This window comes from Leopardus geoffroyi, chromosome C2, assembly GCF_018350155.1.
Source record: "Leopardus geoffroyi isolate Oge1 chromosome C2, O.geoffroyi_Oge1_pat1.0, whole genome shotgun sequence".
Taxonomy (NCBI): Eukaryota; Metazoa; Chordata; class Mammalia; order Carnivora; family Felidae; genus Leopardus; species Leopardus geoffroyi.
Window position 1 is genome coordinate 132,160,662 of NC_059333.1, and position 25,537 is coordinate 132,186,198.

A 25,537-nucleotide genomic window follows, 5' to 3' on the forward strand; every position below is an offset into this window, starting at 1 on the left:
TATGATCATTGTTTTTTGTCAAGGATGCCAGGACAGTTCTATGGAGGAAAGAATAGCATGAACAAATGGTTCTGGTTATCCATATGCAAAAGGATGAATTTCCGTGAATTTTTAAAAAGGATCATAGACCTAAATATAAGAGCTAACCTGTAAAATATATGCATGTAACTATTCATGACCTTCGATTAGGCAGGAGTTTCTAAAAAATGACTTCAAAAGCACAAGTGACCAAAATAAAAAAAAAAAGACGTCATCAAAATTACAAACATTTGTGCTTCAAAGGACACTGTCAAGAAAGTAAAAGACAAACCACAGAATGAGAGAAATATTTGTAAATATAAATACAGAGAATATACAAAGAACTCTTTTAACTCAACAATAAAAGGACAATTAAAAAATAAAGGATTCAAATAGATGTTTCTCCAAATAGGACCCATATGTATACAGAAAGCTGCTCCACATGATTAGTCACTAGGGAAATGCGAAGCAGAACCACGGTGAGATGCCACTTCACACCCTCTAGAAGGGCTATAATCAAAGACAATAACAAGTGCTAGAGAGGATGTGGAGAAATTGGTACCTTCATACATTATTGGTAGGAATGTAAAATGGTGAAGTAACTGTGGAAATCAGTTTGACAGTTCCTCAAATGTTAAACATAGAGTTACCTAATGACCCCTCAATTCCACTCGTAGGCATAAACCCAAGACAGTTGAAAACACTTGTTCACATGAAAATTTGAACATACATGTTTGCAGCAGCATTATTCATAATGGCCAAAAAGTGCAAGCCACAATGTCTATAAGCTGTTGAATGGATAAACAAATGTGGCGTATCCATACAATGGAGTATTATTTAGCCGTAAAGAGGAATGAAATGCTGGTACATGCCACAACATGGATAACCTTGCAAAAACATTATGCTAAGGGAAAGAAGCCTGATCCACAGGTCAGCGAGCGTATTGTATGATTCGACTTATATGAAATTTTGGCAAATTTAGGCAAATCCACAGAGACAGAAAGATTAGTACAGACCTTCCTCAGTTTATGATGGGGTCATGTTCTGATAAAGCCATCATAACTTGAAAATATCATGTCAAAAATGCATTCAATATACCTAACCTGCCAAACATCATAGCCTCGCATACCTTAAGTGTGCTTAGAATCAGAACACTTACATTAGCCTACAGTTAGGCAAAATCATTTTAACAGAAAGCCTATTCGATAATACCGTGTTGAATAATCTCATGTAATTTATTGAATACTGAAAGACCAACAGAACAGTTGTAGGGGTTCATAATGGTTGTAAGTGTATCAGGTCTTTTTTAATGTTCGTTTATTTTGAGGTGGAGAGGGGCAGAGAGAGAGGAGAGAGAGAATCCCAAGCAGGATTAGTGTCATTATCGCAGAGCCCAATGCAGGGCTCGATCCCATGAACCATGAGACCATGAGCTGAGCTGAAATCAAGAGTCAGATGCTCAACTGACTGAGCCACCCAGGTGCCCGAGTATATTGGTTTTTTTACCCTCATGGTCACCTGGCAGCCTGGGAGTTGTGGCTTTCCTGCCACTGGTCAGCATCATGAGAAAATCATGTCACTGATCTTGCTACTGCATGTCACTAGCAAGAAAAAGATCAAATTCAAAGTTTGAAGTATGGTTTCAACTGAATGCCTGTTGCTTTCACACCATCATAAAGTAAAAAAATTGTAAGTCACGGATGGTTTACAGTTGCCAGGAGCTGGGGTATAGAGGATGGGGAATGACTGCTGATACGTATGGGGTTTTTTGGGGATTAGATAATGGTAACAGTTATAAAACTTAGTGACTATACTGTCAGTCTTAAAAGAGTGAATTTTATGATAGGTAAATTATATCTCAGTATCAAAAAAGAGGGAGAGAGAGCAAGCAAGCAAGCAAATGCAAGAGACTGAGTAATGCTGGAATTTTGTTCTCTCCCAGCTAGTCCTTGGCTCTCTTTACTCATCTACCGTACCGGTTGGGGTCCTGTAGGCACTATGTTTGAGAAGTATGTCCAGACATTTATGTGGAAATGTTTATAGCAGCATTATTCATAGTAGGTAAAAGGCAGAAACAACACAAATGTTCATCAGCTGATAACGGATACACAAAATGTGGTATTCCATACAACGGAATAATAGTTGGCTGTAAAAAGGAATGGGTGAACCTTGAAAACACTATGTTAAGTGAAAGAAGCCAGATACGGAAGGCCATGTAATATAGGACTACATTCATATGGAATCTCCAGAATAGGCAAACTCATAGCAAATTTAAGCAAATTTGTTTCCAGGGGCTGGTGGGAGAGGAAAATGAGAAGTGAATGCTGATGGGTGTGACGTGGATTTCCTTAGGAATGATGAAAATGTTGCAGAATTAGATACTGATCATCTGCAGAATTCTGTTAATATATTGAAAATCACTGAATTACTTACTTTCAAATACTATACTTTATGGTATTTTCTCACAACAAAGCTGTGAATAAGAAAGAGTGAACTAGAGATTAATGATTAATAAAAAAATACAACATATTCCATATTTATTTAAGAAGCAAATATGAATATATTGTAGTATGCATAGAAAAAAAACTCTTCAAAAGGATATATAACAAAAGGTTAGTAGTGCCTCTCTCTGAGTGGTAGAATTATAAATGTTTTTACTTTTCTGTATTCTTTTTTGTATTTAAAAAAAAAAATTTATTTTGAGAGAGAGAGAGAAAAGTGTGGGGAAAGGGCAGAGAAATGGAGAAAGAATCCTAAGCAGGCTCCACAATGTCAGCGCAGAGCCTGATGTGGGGCTCGATCTCATGAATCGTGAGATCGTGACCTGCACTGAAACCAAGAGTTGGACGCTTTACTGATGGAGCCACCCAGGTGCCTCTTTTCTGTATTTTAATAATTTTTTTGTAATATGTATTAGCTTGTATTATAAAATGAAATAAACAGAAAAGACAGAGATGAATACATTTGATGAATTAGGGGCTTGTGATCTTTTAGGAGTATGGCCCCTTAGAGGTAGGTATATGCGCCTTATGAAGCGGGTACTGAGGTACTGAAGGAAGGAATTGGTGATAGTGGGAAACACCCTGTGTAAATGATGTATTCAAGAAGTTTGGCAGTGAATTTGAGAAAGGAGAGTAGACAGCTTGAGAGGTCAGCACGTGTGTGGGAGAAACTGAATATTACAGTATTTTACATTTATGAGTGTTTTATGATTTATATATTATTTGAGCTTCACTGTGTTCCAAGTAGAAAAGATAGGGCAGTCCTGTTTTGTGGATGAGTAAACTGAGACACAGAGCAGGGAAGTGGCTTGACCAAGTCATATGGTAGTAAGTAGAGGAATTCAGGTCTTTGATCCCAAAGCCATTTCCTGCTGTGTCAGGCTGTATCCTAGGAATTAGAGAATTACTGAAGGGTGCAAGAATAGGGTTTAAGGTATTGCAAGAGTGGCAGGAGAACTAGATGAGGACAGTCAAGTATGGGAGCTCCAGAGTGAGAGGAGGATAGGCGGGCCTTATGTGACAGGAGGGAAGTGTGTGGGGGTGGCCATTTAAAAATATGAGAAGAAAAGATGATTTTGTGCCAGTGTTTTTGAGAGGGATTCTTCAGTTATGAGAGCAAGGAGGTGAAACAGACCTCAAAGTAGTACTTTCGTTGGCTGATAGCCATGTGGATATTTATTTAATATCAGCATTAATAAATGCTCTTGTGGCCCTTGCAGAAATGTAATGTTTTCTTTTGTGCAGATCTATTCTTACATATAGCCGAATTGGAGGACGAGTCAAGACACTTACATTCTGCCAGGGGTCCCACTACTTAGCCATCGCGTCTGACAATGGTGCCGTCCAGCTTCTTGCAATTGAAGCTTCTAAGCTGCCAAAGTCTCCTAAGATTCAGCCTCTGCAAAGCAGGTATCGATCTTTTGTGTTTTTTTAACTGCATTTAGTGCACTAGGGTAATTTAACCCTATCTTGCCGGTGTAGTTTGGATCAACTGAGGACCTATTAGATAGTACTACCTTTTTTTTTAAGCACATGAAATAAATAAAACTGTGTTTCCAGCCCAAATCTGTCACATGTAGTTAATTTCAGAAAACAGTGTCTGCATATCTTACTTTCTGTCAAAAGGTCAGAAGGGCAACTTTGAACTTGCGGTTCATCCCAGGCTGGAATCTGTTTGAATAACCTAATTATTGGCTACATCTTCTGTTTCAACTATGAAAAGCACAAGTCTGGCTGGCTGATTTTTAGAATGTGAATGTTCTTCATCAAAGAAAACGCAAACGTTGTCAGCATCTTTACTTGGCATTAAATTGTCTGATGTTGATGGGAAATGGAGTGCTGCTTTTAGTCAGATGACTTGCTTATCATTTGAAAACAAAATACTGGCTGGTTTTACTTAAGAATTTCCTCACTTCTTACAAATTGTAGTTGCCCACAGATTAAACACATACAAGGTAAGAGATTTTAAAGATAAAGCAGAACAGATTTTCAACTGATGAGTAGGTGCTACACACTAAGGATTACAAATACAAATAAGATATGTTATGCTCTTTAAGACACTACAGTCTAATGGAAGAAACAGAACAGTTAACAGATGATTTTACTCGCAGTGTGATCATGTGCCAGTGTTACAGGGACAGCTGGAGCCAGCTTGAAGGGGTAGGGAACAAGGCCTGGAGGAGGTGAGACCAGATGTGAGTTAGCCAGCCAAAGCAGGGTGGTTGAGAAGGGCGTGGCAGGCAGAGGGGGTGGATCTCACAGGAAGAAAGCAGAATGAGCAGGTTCTTACAGGTAAGTGGATTGTAAGGTATGGCCATTGGGTAGCTGAAGAAGAAAAGGATGTACGTTGGATCATCTAGGACTTGATTGTTTTATTGTTTGCTTATAATTTTGTTTTGCCTTTGCACTTAAAAATGTGTATTATTTTTAACACATTCACCGAACAGATGTGGGCAGCTTTCGTCTAGGACATATTATATATTGTCTTTAACTAAACAACCACCTGCCAGTTTTCTTTAAAATTGTTTCAGCAGAGGATGGCTGTACAGCAGTGTACCTATTGAGATCCATGTAAATTAACAAAGAGCTGTTGGCAGATTGTGTTGTGTGATGACTGTGCTGGCAGGACACACACAGAGACATGCGCACTCCTTCCACAGGTGCCACTCAGCCGACAGCACTTTTCACTGTGAATGTTACTGTCTTAACCCTAAGCAAACATGGCCGACACAGATTGGGAGACTGTGCCAGAATGTTTAGATTTCAGTCTGCCTGGCAGCAGTTGCTCCAAAGAAACCCAGCCATGAATCTTTTTTTTTTTTTTCCCCCTTCGGTTTGCTTCATTCGGTCAGATCTGTTGTCATGGCTTTTAATAATTAGGATTTATAGCACCTTTTCACATTTTATTTGGCATTTGGACTTTTCATCATCCCTCCAGGGGAAGTATTGTCAGTATTAGAATGTTTAAGTTGTTTATCTAAGACACAGAGGTCAGCAAACTGTAGCCTGCAGTATAGCCCATAGCTAAGAATACTTTTTGCATTTTCAAAAGATTGTAAAAAAAAAATGAATATGCAGTAGAGATATGTGACTTGCGAAGCCTAAAATATTTACTATTTGGCTCATTCCAGAAAATGTTTGCTGACTCCCAATCCAAGAGATAAAACTAAAATAGTGTATGCGCAAAAGCCTGATATGTACCGATCAGGGAGGCTGGCCAGTGTGTTTATTATATTCCTTTTAGCTTAAAAATGCCTCAGCTTGAAAAAATAGATACACCCATATAATGGAACAGTACATAAAAAAAAATAAAAAGGAATTTGATATTATCAGTAGTGAAAGGAATAAATTATGGAATCATGCAACAACCAATGCATCCTAAATCCTTTTTGCTAATGAAAGAAGTCAGACCCAAAAGGCTATTTTTTGTATGTTTCCAACTTTTTGTGATATTCCGGAAACCATAAAATTATAGGGAAGAAATGAGATTAGTAGTAGTCACAGGTTGGGGATGGGGTAGGAGCTGACTACAAAGGGGCCTGCACAAGATAACTGTTGGCCTGTGGACTTGTTCTCTGTGGTTCTGTGGTAGAAGGTACATGGCTATGCATTTGTCATTATGCACAGAACTCTGTATCACAAAGAGTGAATTTTATTGTATGTAAGTTATAAAAAAAAAAATCAACCCGATATAGGAGGAAAGGTAGAATGCTGTCTATGATAAATCAATCTCATTGTATACAGATGAATCTTATAGTCACAGTGAAGACTGTGGGCAATAAAGGAGCCAACCTAATATCTTTGGAAAAAGTGGTTCAGTTGGATACTGCAAGGCTAATGACCGAAGGAACTGAACTCAGACACTGTGTTCTAGTTGGCTTTCACAGGAGTGTGTTTTATCAATTCCAAACCTACTTAGTTGTATACTAAGGTTATAAATAAGAAAAGGGAGATGGCTAGAATGAACTCTGGTGCTGGATAGATATCAATCTGGATTCAGTGTGAGTATGAACTCAGGATATATGTATATGCATGTGTGTGTGTGTGTTTGTATACATATGTACACATACACATAAAAAGATATAGAAGTACACATATGCATGTTGGTATGAGGTACAGTATACATATTAAGAGACTGGAGCAGGGACATGTCCCCATAGCAGTGAGCACTTAGCACGCAGACCTTGGCTTTTAAATACTATTTTTCCATAAAAGGAACCAGGGTTCCTTGCAGAACTGGTTGCCCAGGGCTGGGGCAGTGAATACGCAGGATGAATCTTGTGCTGCCAGAAAGTTAGGAATTGGTTAAAAAAAGCACATTGAAAGGGCATTGGGACCAACCTGAGAGAGTTTCCCGTGGCCAGAGTTGGAACAACTTGAGCAACAAAACAGATAACAATAGTATTGGGTTACAGCTCACAGGATAAAATAAATGTGTATGAGTCCGTGTTGATAATAAATAAGTAAATAAATAATGGGAAAGAAATGACAGTTCTTTATAGAAAAATTCTAATCAGTAAGTATAGACGGAATGAGGGACATAGTCACCATTAGAACACCATAGATATGGTCTATCAATGGATCCTAAAATGTGTGGACAAAATTTTAAGCAGAAACAGGATTTTTACACTGTCTCAGAAGTATTTTTTTAAAGATTGAGTAGTTATAGATGGAAAATAATTCTACGGTGGAGAATCCTGGCAGATAGTACCTTAGTCAAATGATCAAGGTACTATTAATTAACTAATTAATATCAGGTACTTGCTCATACGTGCACTGAGAAGGATGTTATTTCATGGTCTCCTTCCCAATAAGGTATAAACTGAGTCTGTTTGTGAGAACACATGAGGCAAACTCAAATGGAGGGACATTCTATAAGATAACCTATAGTCTTCAAAAATATCAGAATCATGAAAGATAAAGACTGAAGGTCAGATTGAAAAAGACATGACAACTCAATGCCATGTGGTATCTTGTTTTGGATCCCAGAACAGTAAAAGGACACAAGTGGAAACTAATAAAAATCCGAATATGTTCTGTATTTTACTAGTATTGTACTAGGATTAATTTCTTAGTTTTGATAAATGTTCTGTGGTTATGTAAGGTGTTAACACGAGGGGAAAATGGGTGAAGGATACACAGGAATTTTCTGTACTATTTTTGCAACTCTTCTGTAAGTCCGAAGTTATTTTAAAAAATGCCTTGGGGCGCCTGGGTGGCTCAGTCGTTTGAGCGTCCGATCTGGGCTCAGGGCATGATCTCACAGTCCGTGAGTTCGAGCCCCGCATCGGGCCTCGTGCTGACAGCTCAGGGCCTGGAGCCCACTTTGGATTCTGTGTCTCCCATTCTCTCTGCCCCTACCCTGCTCATGTTCTGTCTCTGTCTCAAAAATAAACATACATTAAAAAATGCCTCAGGCATCATTGGCTTGATGGATCAGAGTTATTTCTTGACTATGCTTAGAATAAATTCATCTTAAATGGAGGCCGGTGCTATGTTTTCAGTGACTGGAAAAGTTTTTGCCTTTTGCTTTGTGTATTTCTTTAGAATGCTAGACCAGAAGGATGATGGCTGTGTCGTGGATATGCATCACTTCAACTCTGGGGCACAGTCTGTTCTGGCCTATGCCACTGTGAATGGCTCTCTCGTTGGTTGGGACCTCCGGTCTTCAAGCAATGCATGGACTCTGAAGCACGATCTGAAGTCAGGCCTCATCACTTCCTTTGCTGTGGACATCCACCAGTGTTGGCTCTGCATTGGTGAGCTGACTTTGAAGTCATTGACTGGGTTGTGAATGCCACTAAGGTCTGGAATTGCCTTCTTGTGAAAGTTGTTTCCTTTTTCCGCACTGGTAATTTTTTCCCATCTCCTTTTTTGAATGATTATTATGTTATAATCTCTTGACATTTAATTTTTTTCCATTAAAAATCAGATTTGAAAGAGTGATAGCAGTATCTCAACGCATGCACATTTCCTTTTTCTCTTTGTTCTTAAATGAGCCTCTTTACTTTATAATCATTATAGTGATCAGATTTGCTGGCATTCTGTTATCCTGCCAGGGAAGCAGCAGGCTTGGTTCATGCATGAGAGCATTTGAGTTCGGTCAGACTCGGTTTCAAATTCCAGTAACCCCAGGCAAGCCACACAACTCTCTGAGTTTCAGGAGCCTCATCTTCAAATGGGGCTAATCCGTTCAAGGGCTGCTTTGAGGATTTAATGAGGTAAAAGCATCCATCACAGGCCCTGGTACTGGAGAAGAGCTAAGCACTGGTTTCTTGCCTTATTATTCCTCTTTGCCCTCCTTTTCTCGGAGGTGAAGGTGTACCATGTGATCTTGCTGACTGCTTTCCTCTGTTTTAGCTTCACGTTTTGCCCCCATAGGGCTTTGAACCTGCCCCTTGAAAATGTATCACATCTTATTTTCTCCCACTTGGCACTCTTTCTGAAGAATTATAATCTGTTGTCCTTGAATTTTGGTTTCTAGATTCCGTGAATGACATTAGGACATTGTTAAGTATATGCCCTCTCCTTTTTCATATATAGTATATATGGAATACATTGTGTTTGCCTTTTGTGTGAGTAAACTGAACAGGTGCAGGAGGATGTGACGCCAGACCCACAAAAGTAGATATGAAACTGCGCAAATTAATAAATGGCAATGATGGCTCTCAGGTACCCTGATCAGCTTTGAGCCAACACAACCTGTGGCTGTTGGAGCCATTGTCCCGGAGTGGGGCAGGGTGACCGAGGGACCCTGTCGGCCTGCGTCTTTTTCTGATCCCAGTATCTCTGTTAGAATTGGAGACCAGTCCAAGACGACACTGTGTGCCTCTGTCGGGAGCAGCTGTTCAGTGTCAGCGTTGGCGTTATTCTTTTGGGATGGGGGGGCTTCTCTGTGGGGTTGGTCATGGGCAGATGTGCAGGTACTGACCACCCCAGTGTCTGCTGTGATTGGATACCCACACTTGGTTCCAGAATGTTTTGGAGACAAGGGCACAGGGAAATGATTGAAATGTGATGACAGCTACAGAGCTGCAGCCACTGTGGGGTTGGTTAAGTGGTCACTGAATGCCAGTAAAACATCTTCGGTGATTTAAGGCATTCTGCACGTTTTGACCTATCAAATTCAGTTTATGTCTTCTCTAGACCTTTGTTTTTTTTGTGAGTGCCTTTGGCAATTAATACCAGTGTGATAATCATTCATTTTCAGCTTAGGTTTAGTAGCATTGTGATGAGCACTTCACATCTGTATTTAACAACTAGGAAGTGCTGTTTGATACCAGGGAGATAGCTTGACAGATAGATGAGAATGAATAAAATACATTCACACAAAGCGAATGCTGTTTGTTGTTTGTATAAATGCAGCTTGATGTACTTTAAGCATTAGACGGTAATCTTTTTGACTTTTTTTTTCCTTTAAGGTACAAGCAGTGGTACCATGGCTTGCTGGGACATGAGGTTCCAGTTGCCAATTTCCAGCCACTGTCACCCCGTCAGGGCTCGAATCAGACGCCTCTCAATGCACCCTCTGTATCAGTCCTGGGTGATTGCAGGTAAAATGGAGAGGGCTGGCTTTGAGGCGGTGGGGGATTTTTAAAGAAAGTACATAATACCCTGCTGCGACGACTCATGTTCTCAGAGTTTTAATGTTATGTATGAACCAAATGCTTGATTCTGTTTTGCTCTGATTATGGAAGTTCCCACCACTGCTATCTCACTGTCATTTCTTATTTATTATCTTTAAAAATGACCTCATTAATCACCACCGTCACCTACTGTCTGCCACTGTTTCCCCTCTCATTTGTTTTCTTTCTCCCATATTTTTGTTAATATTTTGCCACCACCTTCCTAGAAATCTAAGTTAGAAACCTTGACTCATCCTTGTCTGTTGCCAATTCTTGTTGATGTGTTTCTTGCCAGCTTCCCTTCCCTATCCTTACCAGGCATTCTCCTAGTAAGAACTGGAGATAAAACATGTGAAGCACACAGTCTGGCACACATGTAGTGCTTGATAAATAGTAGCTCGTTATGCTTATGCCTTGTCCTTGGTCGTCTTGCATGCAGGCTCTCCCCGGTCCCTTCTCATACACGTAGTCCGACTCATATACTGCTGCTGTTGGTGGCCATTACTCTGCTCGCCTCTTACCTGACTCATTGGTCAGTTGATAGTTTCCTCTTTCTGGAATAGTTCCCTTACCTGACTTCAGGGACATCACTTTCTGATTCCACCTTATCTTCCTTCCGACTTTTAAATCGTGCCCTACCTCCCCCGCCTTAGGGCTCAGTCTTTGGTCCTTAACCCTTCTACACTGATCTCGTCCCATGCTTTAAATACCATATTTGTTCAGATTTTTATAGCTACTTAAAATGTTCAGAATCTGACCACTTTTTGCTGTTTCCCTCACAGTCTCTCTCATCCCAGCCACCATAACCTCTTGTCCCTATTAATGCAGTATCCTTGTAACTCCCTGCTTTAATCCTTACTTCTTCAAGACTGTTCTTTCTGCTACTCAGTACCTTCCCATTCCAGGTTACAGCCAGACTCCTCATGGGGATCTGCCCCTGCTACCTCTCTGACCTTCTTTATCGGTCAGGGTTCCAGCAGGAATCAGATGGCATACCCAGCGTAGGATGATTTGAGGATTTATCTTCAGAGGAACTGTTGATGAATGTGTGGGTGTAGGGGCATCATAAAAGCACAATGAAATAGGGCTAGTACCAGCAGGAGGGGAGGGGATGGTTACTGGACTTTGGAAAGAAGATGAATAGAGAAGGCCACCGTGCGAGGAGCAGGGATTTTGATGTTGGAGTTTGGAAAGAAGATAAATAGAGAAGGCCACCTTGAGAGGAGCAGGGATTTTGATGGGAGCGACACAACCAGCCTGAGCTGGGACATGCATCTATCTATCCCTTTGGTCTCCTGCTGGGGCTTCCATAGGCCTGTATTTGTTTCCTACGACCATTTTATTCTTCTGTGTAATAAATTACCACAAAGTTGGTAGCTTAAAACAATACACATTTGTTCTACAACCGTTCCAGAGGCCAGAAGTTTGAAATGAGTTTTGCTAAGCCGAGTCCAAGTTGGCAGCAGGGTCACATTACCTCTGCAGGACCCAGGGGAGAGTCCGTTCCCTTTCTTTTCCTGCTTCTGGAGCTGCTTGCCTTGGCTTGTGGCCCCTTCTTCCATCTTCAGAGCCACCACGGTAGCACCTTGCTCCATTGTCCTGTTGCCTTCTGCTGTCAAGCCTGCCTCCTCCTTATGACACTGTGATTGTATGCAGGGCTCCCCTGGATAATCCAGGAAAATCCCATCTCAAGGCCCTTAATCATCTCTGCAATGTCACTTTACCGTATAACATAACATTCACAGTCTCCGGAGATGAGGACGTACTTATTTTAGGGGCTGTTAGTTTACCACAGGCCAAACCCATGTAGAAGCCCGAGGGCAAAGGAGCCTGTCCATGTGGCACACACGGGTCAGCCTGGCAGCGGGGAGTGGAACGTGCCAGCCCTATGGGCCTTTTCCTCCTCCCCCAGGCCCAGTCGGCCCCAGCCACATGGGCTTTCGGGCTTTCTCCTCGAACTAGACACATTCCTGATGCAGGGCCTTGCACCTTCTTGGTTTATTGCCCCCATTAGAATGTAAGTTCTATAAAACAGTATTTTTTCCATTGTTTGCCTCATTTTCCTCAGCATGTAGGCCAGCGACTAGCTCATAGTAAGTATTTTTGCTTCAGTAAATATTAATGAAGGAATGAAGCCTGAGGTATTATCATTCACCCTGCTCAAAATAATGTCTTTCTCAGGCTTGCTGTTGCCTTTTTCTATAATCTTCCCCTGCCTTCATTTCCCACTCCTCCCTGTCACGGATTTGCTTCAGTCACACTGATTACTCATTTTCCCAGGTGCCCAGAAATTGGAATGAGCACAAACAAAACATTCTTTCTGCCTGAAATGACTTACCTGTATGCCACTCGTATCTGCTCAGCTTTACTTTTCTTTCAGTCCCAGAGGAAACCTCTCCACGAGTGACATTGATGCTTACCCACTGGATGGGATCTTTTCCTTTCCTTGAGTTCAGGTGGAATTTTGCAGTTGTTTTTGCTCTCATTGTCTGTACATTTTTCCTCTACTTCCAGACTGTAGGTTTCTTGAGGGTAGAATCTTTACGATTCACCTTTCTACCCCACAATTCTTTTCACTGTGCTGTATGCCAGTAAATATTTATTAGTTTATTAAAGAACATCTTTTTTTTGCACTCCAGTCTGGTGACAGGGTCACAGTGTTATTTAAAAGTAGTCGTAGTGAGCATTTTTTGCAGGATGAGAAAAAATGTAAATAGGCACAGGCTGAGTTGGATTATCTACCAAGATGTGAAAGCTCTCAGAGCTGGCTTGTGGTGTGAGTAACCGTTCTGGCCTGTGCTTCCCTTAGCCGTGCAGGGCAACAATGAGGTGTCCATGTGGGACATGGAGACTGGCGACAGAAGATTCATGCTCTGGGCCTGCAATGCACCACCACTCTCTGAGTCACAGGTTTGTCTCCAGTTTTCATTAGGCCAATCGAATTTCCCCCATTACAAGCATTTTCAGACACTCTACCAAAGCTGGTATCTGTTGGGCTTTTGGGTTGTGTTTTAAATTATATCGAGGCTTTCCAATGTCTGGGTGTTTTGGTTGCTATAGTACCAGGAGGTTTGTGATGTGGCTGTGGAAGCCCGGTAAAAACCTGGGTTAACTGGAACATGACCATCTTACATACACTTTTAACTGTCATGCTACCACCATGGGTGCTTCACTGGGACAAAAGGTGCGAGAGGTTCATTTCTCCTTTGGTTGGAGTCCTTCTCCCGAATAGGCAGTTTTCAGAGGCTGAACAGGTTTTGCCTCTTTATTCAGAATGATATAAAGCCAATGCACTTATAGAAGATATACATAAATGGTCTCTCATTTCTTCAGTTAACCAGGTGCCCAGCAGCCACTGCCACTGACTTGTTACTAGAAATGACACCATCTATGGAATACACTGCTGTCTTTAATTTGATTCCTGTTTCTTTCTTTTAAGCCTGTTCCTCACAGTGTCCATGGTATCTATTGTAGTCCTGCAGATGGAAATCCCATCCTACTAACGGCTGGCTCAGACATGAAAATAAGGTACAGTATCTGATAAGTGCACGTAGTTAGGTATCCTTTAAAAGGAGAAGGATAATAAAATGTGGATGGATACTGTGGTTAATACTAGGGTGCTTATTCTAGATACTTGCAATGTTGTCATGTTTAACATCCTCCATATCTTGCACAGATAGCTGTTAATACTTCATTTGTACCTAATTTTAGTCTATGCTAGGAAAATCTCTTTTCCTCAGGCACAAGAAAATAAGTTATGCATTGGTGAATGTAAGCTCATGACCATTACTTCCTCCCTCCGTCCTGAGATTATCAGCACTTACTTCCTCTTCCCTAGGTTTTGGGACTTGGCTTACCCAGAGCGGTCCTACATTGTTGCCGGAGGTACTAGTTCCTCGTCTGTGTCCTACTCTAGGAAAATAATTGAAGGCACTGAAGTCGTCCAGGTACAAGCAGTCTTGTTTTCTCTCAATTTCTATAGGCACACAAATGACTTTGGCCAAGAGTGGCAGTATTTAAGAAGAACATTTATTTTCTTTGGGCTTTTCTGTGATTTTTAAATTAACTTTTATTAAGGTAAATAAACATATAAAGGGCACACACATAAGTACCTAGCTCGAAGCAAGCACTTTATACGCTTGCTCAGTCCTTACAACAATTTATAAGGAAGTACCTTTATTAGAAAGTTCAGCACCATGAAGTAACTTGGCTGAGATCATCCAGGTAGTAGGCAGCAAAGCTGGGGATTCAGACCTGGCTGTTGGAACTCCAAATCTTGTGTTCTTGAGTTGGGTAAAAACTTCAAAGGAGGTAACATACCTGAAAGTGCCTGGGTCCTAGAAGGTGCTCAGTAAATGAATGAAAGCTTCCTTTATGACAGATACATATTTACATCCACCCCTCTATTATATACTTTCTCTTTTTTTTTTTGATGGTGGCAAAAGGTAATTTGCACAGATTATTGATTGGCCTCTTTGTAAGCCACTACTCATGGGAAACAGAAGGTCATTTGGACTCTCTTTACTCCTTGTCTTTGTGAAGGGAGGACTACCTCACAGGAAGTTTTAGCTTTAAAGACAACCACCACCTGTCTCAGAAGAACAATATTCATAACAGGTACAGTGTGGTACAGGCTTTTAACTTCTGGCTTTCTCCTTGACTTTTAACCATGAAACAGGAGATTCAGAATAAGCAGAAGATGGGACCAAGTGATGACACCCCTCGAAGGGGCCCAGAGTCTCTGCCCGTGGGACACCACGATATCATCACAGACATCGCCACCTTCCAGACAACACAGGGCTTCATTGTAACTGCTTCTAGAGATGGAATTGTTAAGGTGTGGAAATGAAAACTTAGTGGTCTGTATAATTTGTAATAAAGTTATAAGTTTACTGTAACTTGAGAGCAAAGGTATTTTTAGAGGACAGAAGTGAGATTCAGTTCTTTCATTTTCAAAATTATGTCTCTATATAATACTGTCTCATGATTAAACAGATCCCATCCAAGGTGGTTAAGAAGGTTGCACTCAACCAATGTACTTACACATTATCTCTGCAAGAATCAGCCAGACAACAGTATCTGGGACTTCCTACTGTATATGTCACAGAGGTGAGGAATTTAAAATGCTAAGACTTCTATGATCTAAGTTTGTACTAAAAAAGATGGGTCATAAGCTATAATAATGTAAACACATTTTTGCTATTAAAACTGCTATTCAAACCAGCCAATAAAATGTATTCAAGCATCTGAAGAGTTTTTTGTGTTTTTTTGGTGTTTTTAACAGTAAACTTTAGCAGAAGAATGAACTCTCCAGCAGCATTTGTTCTCAAGAAATAAGGCACTCAATGTCACAAGGAATCGGCGACAGAACTAGGCCTTATGCCCACATTTCTGGACTCTCAGTATTTTGTTCTTTCTGCTTTGTCATCTCTTTCTTCCTGTTTTACAGTCTGCCTTATTATTTAGCACTAGAACTGATCTCCTGTGTACCAACCCTAGAAAAATGGCTCTCCTTGGCCATTACTATTTTTTATAGGCTTTCGTATAAATTCTGAAAGTTGGCCCTTCGGCTTGCTTTTATCCAGTGTCAATTATTTATTAAATGCATGAAAAAGAAAAATGAAAGGATTAAGTTGTTAAAGACATGCCAAAAATCTGTACTTCCCGAAAAAGACCAAAATTGGTCTTTCCCGCAAAAATAAACCCTTCAAGCTTATCACTTATTATTTGTACATGAACTTAATTCTCTGTCTACATTTAACTGTCCTCCATTTGCAGAAGGGTTTATGCTGTTTGAAATTAGTTACATGAGTCTGTAAACCAAAAAGTAATCTGACTCAGGGGAAAATACTACTTAAATACTTCAAAACCTTAATTTTCTGTAATTATATGATTCAGTTATGGTACATGACAGTGCATAGGTATGGCTCCATGATTCAGTGCACTTGGTTTTGTTTACCTGTCTAAACTCATCAGAAAACCCTGTCATTCACAAAGGTCTGAGGAGTCTGGATGTCAATGAGGCCTTATAGCCTAGGGGAGCAGTAGGATTTGCAAATCTGACATTGTCATGTTACATTGCCTCTGTTTCTCTTCATGTCTGTTAAAGACCATATCTGTGGGGTTTCTAGATTGAATGTCTGCAGAGGTTGGGGGACACTTGTTTGAGCTGAGAAGGGCTTCAAGCCTGGAGACATTAGTGAAGCCACACCACAGATCAACATTCTGAGGGGAAGAATGGAGTGGGCCGACGGAGATGTAGTCCTTTCCCCCCCGATCTTGCCACCATCCATTCTTCTTCCCGCTTCAACTCTCCCCTTAAAAAAAGGGGTCATTTGGTTGAATTGTTAGTTACAATCTGATGCCACATTGAAGTTGCATCTTTTTTTCGACTTTTTTTTTAATGTTTGATTCAGAGCTCAAGTACAGAGATAATAGGAGGCATGTCTTTTAGAGTCAATTAATTTACATGTTTAAACCAAGAAGGACCACTGCTTATTGAGTCTTGGTTTCAATAGGGTTTTATTTAGGGGCGCCTGGGTGGCTCAGTCGGTTCAGCATCCGACTTGGGCTCAGGTCATGATCTCACGATCTGTGGGTTCGAGCCCCGCATCAGGCTCTGTGCTGACAGCTCAGAGCCTGGAACCTGCTTCAGATTCTGTTTCCCTCTCTCTCTTCCCCTCCCCTGCTCACACTTTGTCTCTCAAAAATGAGTAAGTGTAAAAAAAGAAAAAAAAAATTAAATAGGGTTTTATTTATTTTTGCTGCTTTTCCCTTTTAGGAGAAAGAGGTGAATCATGGAAAATGTTTTTTTTTTTTTAAGGAATTTTTTAAAAAGGAACTTAATATTTATAGTATGTTTTAGATCCTTCATCTATTAAGGATTAAAAAGACCCAAACTGCTAAAATAATCTCAATTACCAAGGGCAAAATTTTTTGGTGTATTTTACTTACCAATGCAGAAAAAAATAGACAAATACATATTAAAAGTATTTCTAGCAGTAAATAGCAGTTTTTGCTTAATCCAAAGTTAACCAGAAAAATCCCTTTTAAAATACCTTTTAAATATTGCTCATCAATTTGTTCTACTTGAAGCATAAATTTTTCCTAAACTCCGAAGCACCACTTAGGATATGAAGAAACGTGATGTGCTTTATTCTTCTCTATTTCCTGAGTATGAATGTGACATTTTAACTCCTTCCCCCTCTGAAGACATTGGGAGCTATCTCTATGGAATTGCCCGAGTACGGATGGCAGAAGTGGTTTTAAAACACAGCGTAGGTGACCCTTCTTTCCTAGCTTTTATGAAGAGTGATACAGAAAAGAAAATCACCTACTGGTCTTAGGTGTCGGTAGCCATCTGCCTGCCCCCTGCGTCCAAGCAAAGTCTCCCCCACTGAAGAGAGGTTCTGCCAAGCAGGGCCATAGTTACCAACACTGGAGCCAGCTCTGAGAATTGGAGGTAAGGTCCAAACATTGTGTCTCAAATAATGCTACTCTCGCATTTAGTTGTTGGAAATATTAGCCCTTCATAAAGGTTAAGAGTTATGTGATCCTGATGGGGGGGTGAGGCAGGAGCAAGCTGTCAGAATGCTATTAGATGCTAGGCACTTCCAAGACCCTTCCTGCTTTAACTTACTCTAATCTCTTTACATCTCTGCAGCCCCGGATGGATTTGTGGCTTAAAACATGAACAACTTTATCTTTTCCAAACTCAATACACATTTAAGACTCTAGATCTCGGTCAGTCCTGTTTGGTACTGTTCACCATTGACTAAATAGCTACCTGATGGGTAAAAGTAACTCAGCTTCACCCATGACAAGTTGTCTTGACTCTTCTTGCCTAAAGAATATAGAGATTAATAAAGAATAATATATGACAATAATGGTAAAGAATAAAAGCCCATAAAAATGGCCAGGCACGAGGCTCTCTATATCATGAGGGAACTTCCGGCTCAAAAGCAGTTATTTATGTTTTGGGGGAATTCACAAGTTTCTCAGAATGTTGTGGTGTGGCTTCACTAATGTGAAGGTTAGCCATTCTACACAGAGACAGTGGTGTATTTAAATGGCATCACGGGAAGTCAAATTATCAAAATTGACACAGAAGCATCGATTTCGAAATGTAAATATTGGGGTCTCTCAGAACGTTAACCTTTGGTTAAACAGACGAGCCTTTAACAGTACTAAATAGAAAACAAAATCTTGGTTTGAAGAAAGTGGACTGAACAGACACCTGCAATCAAAAGAATTAACACTGGCTCATATATATATGTTTAAATTTTACCTTCAAATTATACCTCTATTAGACTTTTCAGAACATTTCTTTCATTCTTCCATCTTTTAATAAGTCCTTGAAAGTATCAGAGTGCCGGAATTATCAGGAATGCTCAAAGAAATGGACAAGAAACGAATGCCAGGGGTCAAGCTGCCTGATAATCTACAATCCGTGTTTTGTCCAGCCCTCCAGAGTGGACCTCTGGATATGGCTGCATATCCAAATAAAAGTTGTCCATAGTTAATGGCAGTGAACTGAGTTACTCAAAACCAGAGGCTTACCATCCTTTCAAAGGCTAAATCCTTCAAGCACTTCCTTTATCATTGTTGTCTTGGAGCAGTTTTTATCACCTTTCTTCCATTTTTAAAGGTATGGGGTGTGTTTCTGATAAGATTTTGAACAGTATCGTCTCTGCTGCCTCTTGCTACTCTTGAAAGGTATTTTTTGTCTTGAAAGAATCTGGCTCTCTGCAATGCATCCCTGAGAGCAGCTTTATGTGATCCAAGAACAAAGCTGTACAACGAAAGAAGAGAAACATCACAGAAGATAAATGCCATTTCTACTTTAATAGACTATGTTAATTCCATCTTCCTCAATGTTGTCATCTCCTTCCTTGCTACACCCTCCCTTCAGGGTAGTTTTATTAAGACTATGAAACTGAAGACTTACTCTGGGCAGATCTAACAGAAGCTGAGAATAAGACAGGAGACATTTGGTCACAGTATCAAGATCATTTCAACAGCAAAGTTTCTTCTTTATAGAACATGTTCCACCCAGAACTTCATATGGCTGGTCCCTGATTATTCAGATTTGAAGTCAAATGGTACCTCATTAGAGATGACCGTATCTATAGTTCTTCTCCCAGGCTGCAGTCTTCTGGATGCCCAGCACAATATGCTCACTTTTTTCATAACACATCACTGAGTATTTATTTATTTATAAATTTCTTTGTGATGTATTCTCCTCTATTCTACCTGCCCAGGCAGAAAATTTCACAAGACCATGTCATGTAATCCTAGCAATCCTAAGAACCTTAGAAGCTAGGCATATAGTGGATACTCAATAAACATTTATCTAATGGAAACATGAATGAATGCCACTCCTTTCTTCCCTCCCTCCTATCCATCCATTCTTCACTTCTTCCATCTGTTCATCCATCCATCCATCCAAATGTTGACTCTCTATGGAAGGCACTGTTACATATAATGGGAGACATAAAAATTATGCCCAGTCTGGCAGGCACATAAAGAGTTTGGGGGTCATGAATATTTCAACAGAAAAGGACAGCTGGGGTCAGACTCTGGAAGGCCTTGAATGCCAGATTGAGAGGTCAAGGAATCACAGAAGCCAAATACTACAATTCTAACCTATTCAATAAAACCGTGCTGGTGGAAATGTCCTATAATCTTCACTGACCAGTAAGGCAGCCAATAGCCACATATGTTTACTGAGCACTTGAAATGTGGCATGACTGAGGAACTCAATTTATAATTTCATTTAATTGAAAGCTAGTGGTTACTGTATTGGACAGCTCAGGGAGGGAGGCATTTCAGGCAACCTTATTTTACAGGGAGGTGTTGGAAAGAACTTTAGATCCATAAACATCTTATATTCCAGCCCCTCTACTTACTGGCTGAGTAGCTCTGAGAAAATCATTTAACTAGAGTGATTCTTGTTTCCTCAGGTGTAGAATGGGAATAAAAACAACCTATGTTGTGAGCAACATTTGAAGTTCTCTAGACTAGTTACCATGGTGCTCTGGCGATTACAGATGAGGAAATAGCACATACAGAGGTAAACATCAGGGACAGAACTGAGACTAACCCAACCGTCTGATAGTAAGAGCTTTGTGTTACTTCCAATGAACCAGGTTTTAATTTGAGATACTATGGAAAACTATCAAGGTATTTGGAATAAGAAAGTGAAATGAAAAATGTCATGCTATCAGGAGCATCTGGATATGGGTGCAGAACCACAGGAAAGCAGATGGCCTGGGGCAGGTTGGACAGCTACGAAGGTAGGAGGAGCTTGGCACATAAATTCTTTGTAAATATTTTTAGAATGAATGTGTGAGAGCCTGGTAGCGTAAGATGAGAAGGCTTATCAGTACCTATAAGCCTCACAAATTTGCTGTATTGTGGTCAAGGGAAGAGTCAAGAGAACTCTAAAACATTGAAATCAGGAAAACAGTACCAGTATTCACTATAAGTACCATTGCTTCATATTTGGATTTTTCTGCTTTCATCAGCTTTAATCTGATCTCTCATGAAAAGAAAAATATTTAGAAAATGAGAAAGCAAAAGACAAAGAATTTAAAATTACTACACTTCTCTGCCTCACATACACATGCATGCATGCATATGTGCACACCCTTCCGTCTTCCCCCTCCCCATATTCTTGCCTCTATAATGAGAGAAGTGAAAGAGACATTAAACCAACAGAGAACCATGCCATTATATACTCTATGTCTGGGCTTCTGAAACTCCAATCCCAAAGTGTATCTCCATTCACTTCCATCAGTGCTATTAGGAATGTACCAAGCTGATCAGCAAACTTCTCCCAGTTACCAAGAAAGCTAAATTTTAGTGCAAATACAGTTTTCTCACACCTTCTCCCACTTTTGCTCTTCTATTTTCTTAGTTCCAGAACTAAATATTAGGAGCTCAAATTCTCCAAAGTCTTAATTGTCTATATGCACAGAACATCTCTACCAATCATGGAGTATGTATTCTTCTGAGTCTGGAGCACACTGTTTTTATGTCTCGGGTTTATTTTATCTACACTGGTCTCTCCACCCCTCCGCCAACTTCCCCTTTCCATTGGATCCTTTCTATGGTAAGTTATCTTTCTTTCATCCTTCTTCCTTGTTAAGAAAAAGCTGTTAAATTGCTAACTGCTTCTATAGCATGACATTGCTATCTTTTTTCCTTCCTCCAATACTTTTATTCTCAAAAGTGTTGAACATGATAAATACAATATCTCTGAATTTTTTCCCCCACAGTTGTACACAGGAGCTTGTATTTGATAAGCATCTGTTAAGAATCATTTGATTACCCTGTTTGGGAATCAGAATTTCTGGTTTTCCTTTTACTCCGTATTATTGAGGTGCTTCTTTACCGATTGGTAACTCCACAACAGGCAGTCAAGGTAAGAAACAGGAATGAAATGCAGCCAATCATTTTGCATCTTGTGCCCAACTCCAGTAAAGCTTGTGGAAACGTGGCGGCTAGACAAAATGAGGTGGGTCGTACTAATTGGAGATTTCAGTTCTCTGTGATCACAGATTCCTCCATCTACGCAGATAATCGGGAGTCAGCTATGCTAAATTTACTAGTTGACTGGATGTGCTGGAGTAGAAAACACAGACAAGACTGCTTCTATTTCCAGACACTTTTTTTAATGCTCATCTTGTGTGTCTAAAACACAGATTTTGGAAGGCAGAATTACGACAGATGTATTATTCATATGGCACTGGTGACTGTGTCCATTTTTTACAATTTGATTGTTCTGGCTCTGGTGTGTCACCGCTTTGAAGTCTGGCACGAGAGCTCCCCTGACTGGATGAAGCAATAAGCAGGTGGCTCTCTGTCTTTTATTGTCTCTGAGCAGATCTAAGCACTTAAAAAGAGGCTGCCCTACAATCTCACCCTTACTGGCCATCTGTCTCTTTGGTTGCTTGTGTTCGGTTCCTTCCTTTTCCATCTGATAAGAGCCAGCTTCTACCTGTATTTCTTACAAATCTCACAGTGGAATGATCTAATTCTCGCGCACCATTCTGAGACATGGCAAGTCACCTTTATGGCAGGCAGCTTGCCTCGCAGGCATTCTCAACTCCCTCAGTCATGTGCTCAATTCTGCCTCACTTCTCGTGAAAGGCTCAGACAGGGAGTTTCAGAAGCAGCTAGCTGTGTGGCTCCTTACCTTTTATTACAGTCTTTGGTGACTCAGAGAAGGCCTACGGTGCCCCAGGCTAATGCACCATCAGGGAGTTCAACAGCAGTCTGGATTTCATGTCTCAATTCCTGATGCCCCAGCCATTTCCCGTCATTTCACCATTTCAGATACATAGGAGAAGCTGAGCCTCCAGTCTATCTAGGGCAATGTGGAGAAAGGAGGGGGGCGGGGGGAGGGAAGAGTCTGTCCAAAAGCACTGTGAATCTCCTCCACTTATACTGATCTTTAAACAAAATGCATTTGTAGGAATGGTTTCCAAAAAATGCCTTTTAATTCATACAGGCTCGCTTCCGCATCTGCCTTTGACAGTTACAGCCATTTACAAAATAGATGAAGCCCAGTGCAGATGCAAATGGGAAGCTCCTTTCCATGCTACCAGACACCTGCAGCAGGGGGAGCCCTGCTCTTTGTGGACTGACTGCACAGGCTTGTTCTAGGCCTGAGTTCAGGCAGCATTTGCTGCTGGACAGTTCCCTGCTTCCCAGCGAGGTGAGGAGACTGGAGGCAGAGTCTTCTCAGAGCTTCTGGAGCTGGGACATCTGGATTGGGAGTGCCTCTCTCTGGCCCTGACCACCGCACAGAAATGCAGACAGTGCACACTAAAAGTAGGCACGCTGTCCAAGACATGTGCCTAAGTGTGATTCCCCAGGGCTGGTACATATTTCATTTCACTCAGATGGGTAGCATGTGTGTGTGTTAGTACAGCATAGCTTTCCACTGAAACACACTTCTTAACTACTTCAATTATTTCTAATTCTGAAAAACTTCATACATGCAAAAACTATATATGTATATTGTTAAGTTTTAAAAGAAATTTTGCCTTTGTTGATACTCTTAAAAATATCTTAATTAAAAAACACAAAGTTCTCTTATTCCTTTTCTTTGCATATATATATATATATATATATATATATATATATATATATATATATTTCTTCTATAACATCTCAAGAGCAATGTTTAGCTCATTAATTTTTAGAGTTTTAAACTTTTCCCTAAGAATTAAGACTATGAACTTTCCTAAATAAGGACTTCTGACATATCCCATAAATGTTGACATATGATCTCTTGATTATACAGTTCTAAATATTTTAAAGTTTTCATTATAATTTTAGCTCATTATTTAGAAATGTGATTTTAATTTAAAAATGTATACACTTTAAAAATATCTTTTATTAGTTTCTAACTTAATTGAATTCTGATCAGTTTGGATCATATGACACCATTCTTACAGATTTGTTGATACCTGCTTGATAAGTTAAAAATGAGGGGCCCCTGGGTGTCTCAGTCGGTTAAGCATTCAGCTTCGGCTTAGGTCATGATCTCACGGTTTGTGAGTTCGAGCTCCGCATCGGGCTCTGTGCTGACAGCTCAGAGCCTGGAGCCTCCTTCGGATTCTCTGTCTCCCTCTCTATCTGCTCCTACCCATCTCAGGCTCTCTCTCTCTCTCAAAAATAAACATTAAATTTTTTTTAAATATTGCACAATGAACACCTAGTAAACTCTCCACTTTGATTCAACAGTTGTTAATGTTCATGTCTTCTTCAGAAGAATGTCTCATTTTTCTATGAATGGTTCTAAATGAGCCTATTAATTCAAGTTTGTTATGATTAAGTCTTTAATATCTTTACTCATTTTTGTCTGCTTGACTGATCAGTATTCAAACTTATGTACTGAAATCTCCAACTCTGATGACAGTTCAAGGGCAATTTCTCCTTGTAGTTTTTCAATTTCCACTTTGTATATTTTAAGATTATTTTAACACCCTCTTAGAAATTTAGAATTGTTATATCTTCTTCATGAATTGAACATTTAGCTTTTCATTCCTGCAAAATGGTTTTATTTTGGGGCACCTGGGTGGCTCAGTCGGTTAAGCATCCAACTCTTGATTTTGGCTCTGGTCATGATCTTATGGTTGGTGAGCTTGAGCCCCACATCAGGCTCTGTGCTGACAGTGAAGAGCCTGCTTGGGATTCTCTCTCTCCCCCACTCTCTCTCAAAATAAATAAACTTAAAAAAATACCAAAATGGTTTTGTTTAAAAGAGTATTTTTTCTGATATTAAAATACCCTTTCCAGCTTTCTTTTTATGGTTATCTTTAGGTTTGTATATGTCGTCTTCTGCATATAGCAGTATATATTAAGTTTGTAGCTTATTTAAAAAAAATATATTTGCCTGGTGTATTTTTTTCCATAATTTTACTTTCAGCTTTTCCCATGTCATTATTTTGTGGTCGTGTCTCTATAACTGAAAACAAGTATAGCTGGATTTTATTTTCATTCTTAAATCCATCAATCTCTGTAACTGGCATGTTTAGTCTGTTTATGTTTATTATGACTCCTGCTATATTTAAATGGATTTGATCCTGCTGTCTTACTTTCTGCCTTCTACTTGTCTTCCCTCCCCCCCTTTCTTGCCTTTTTATTTTTAAAAAAACTATTTATTGGGGAACCTGGGTGGTTTAGTTGGTTGAGCTGTCAACTCTGGATTTCAGCTCAGGGCAAGATCTCACAGTCTGTGACATCAAGCCCTGTGCTGGGCTCTCTGCTGGCAGCCAGAGCCTACTATTTATCATGCTGTTGTTTCTATTCCATTTTCCCACACTACATTTTTGGTAGTTAGCTACTTTCCATTTTTTTTTTCCACATGTGCCATCAAAATTTCTAATGAATTTTTAAGAGAGTCTTAAGTTTTTCAGTAGCCTAACTGCCAGACCAAACTATTCAAGTTCCTAGAACTCTTGAACCCTTTAACTCCATTTATCTCCCGCTGACGTATATTATTGTCTCTTTTTTCAGTATCATCTTCTTTACCCTTAAGGCTCAACTTCATTTTCTTAAGTAACAAAAGGTGATGTTATTGTTCAGTATATAATTTCAAGTTTAGTAAATATTTATTAATATTTGCAGTATTAGTACTTTTTTTCCTGTTAAACCACTAGGTGCCAACAAATATGTTGTGTTCATACCTTTGTTAATAAGTTCAGCTTTTTTGTAATCCTACAAATTAGATATTACTATTACTTAAAATATAACATTTAGATTTGCCTAAATATTGACAAATTTTGATCATTTATTATTATTGCATCTCAGCTCTTCCTTCTGCGGTCATTTTCATTTTCCTTGAAGTACATACTTTAGAAGTTCCGTTAGCAGAGGTGT

General features: G+C 39.9%; 2 protein-coding genes across 3 annotated transcripts in view; one reads left to right on the forward strand and one right to left on the reverse strand.

Moving 5' to 3' along the window:
• Positions 1-15,392, forward strand: part of PIK3R4 (phosphoinositide-3-kinase regulatory subunit 4) — a 79,598-nt gene extending 64,206 nt beyond the window's left edge. For both annotated transcript variants that reach the window (XM_045503642.1, XM_045503643.1), the window contains exons 15-21: positions 3,765-3,929; positions 8,067-8,278; positions 9,941-10,072; positions 12,954-13,054; positions 13,584-13,672; positions 13,983-14,091; positions 14,823-15,392. In XM_045503642.1, the coding sequence (XP_045359598.1) occupies positions 3,765-3,929; positions 8,067-8,278; positions 9,941-10,072; positions 12,954-13,054; positions 13,584-13,672; positions 13,983-14,091; positions 14,823-14,993 (979 nt within the window). In that variant the 3' untranslated portion in view covers positions 14,994-15,392. The remainder of the gene's footprint in view (positions 1-3,764; positions 3,930-8,066; positions 8,279-9,940; positions 10,073-12,953; positions 13,055-13,583; positions 13,673-13,982; positions 14,092-14,822) is intronic.
• A 2,939-nt stretch (positions 15,393-18,331) lies between these two features.
• Positions 18,332-25,537, reverse strand: part of COL6A6 (collagen type VI alpha 6 chain) — a 165,890-nt gene continuing 158,684 nt past the window's right edge. The window contains exon 37 of the mRNA XM_045503667.1: positions 18,332-18,935. Within this exon, the coding sequence (XP_045359623.1) occupies positions 18,743-18,935 (193 nt within the window). The 3' untranslated portion in view covers positions 18,332-18,742. The remainder of the gene's footprint in view (positions 18,936-25,537) is intronic.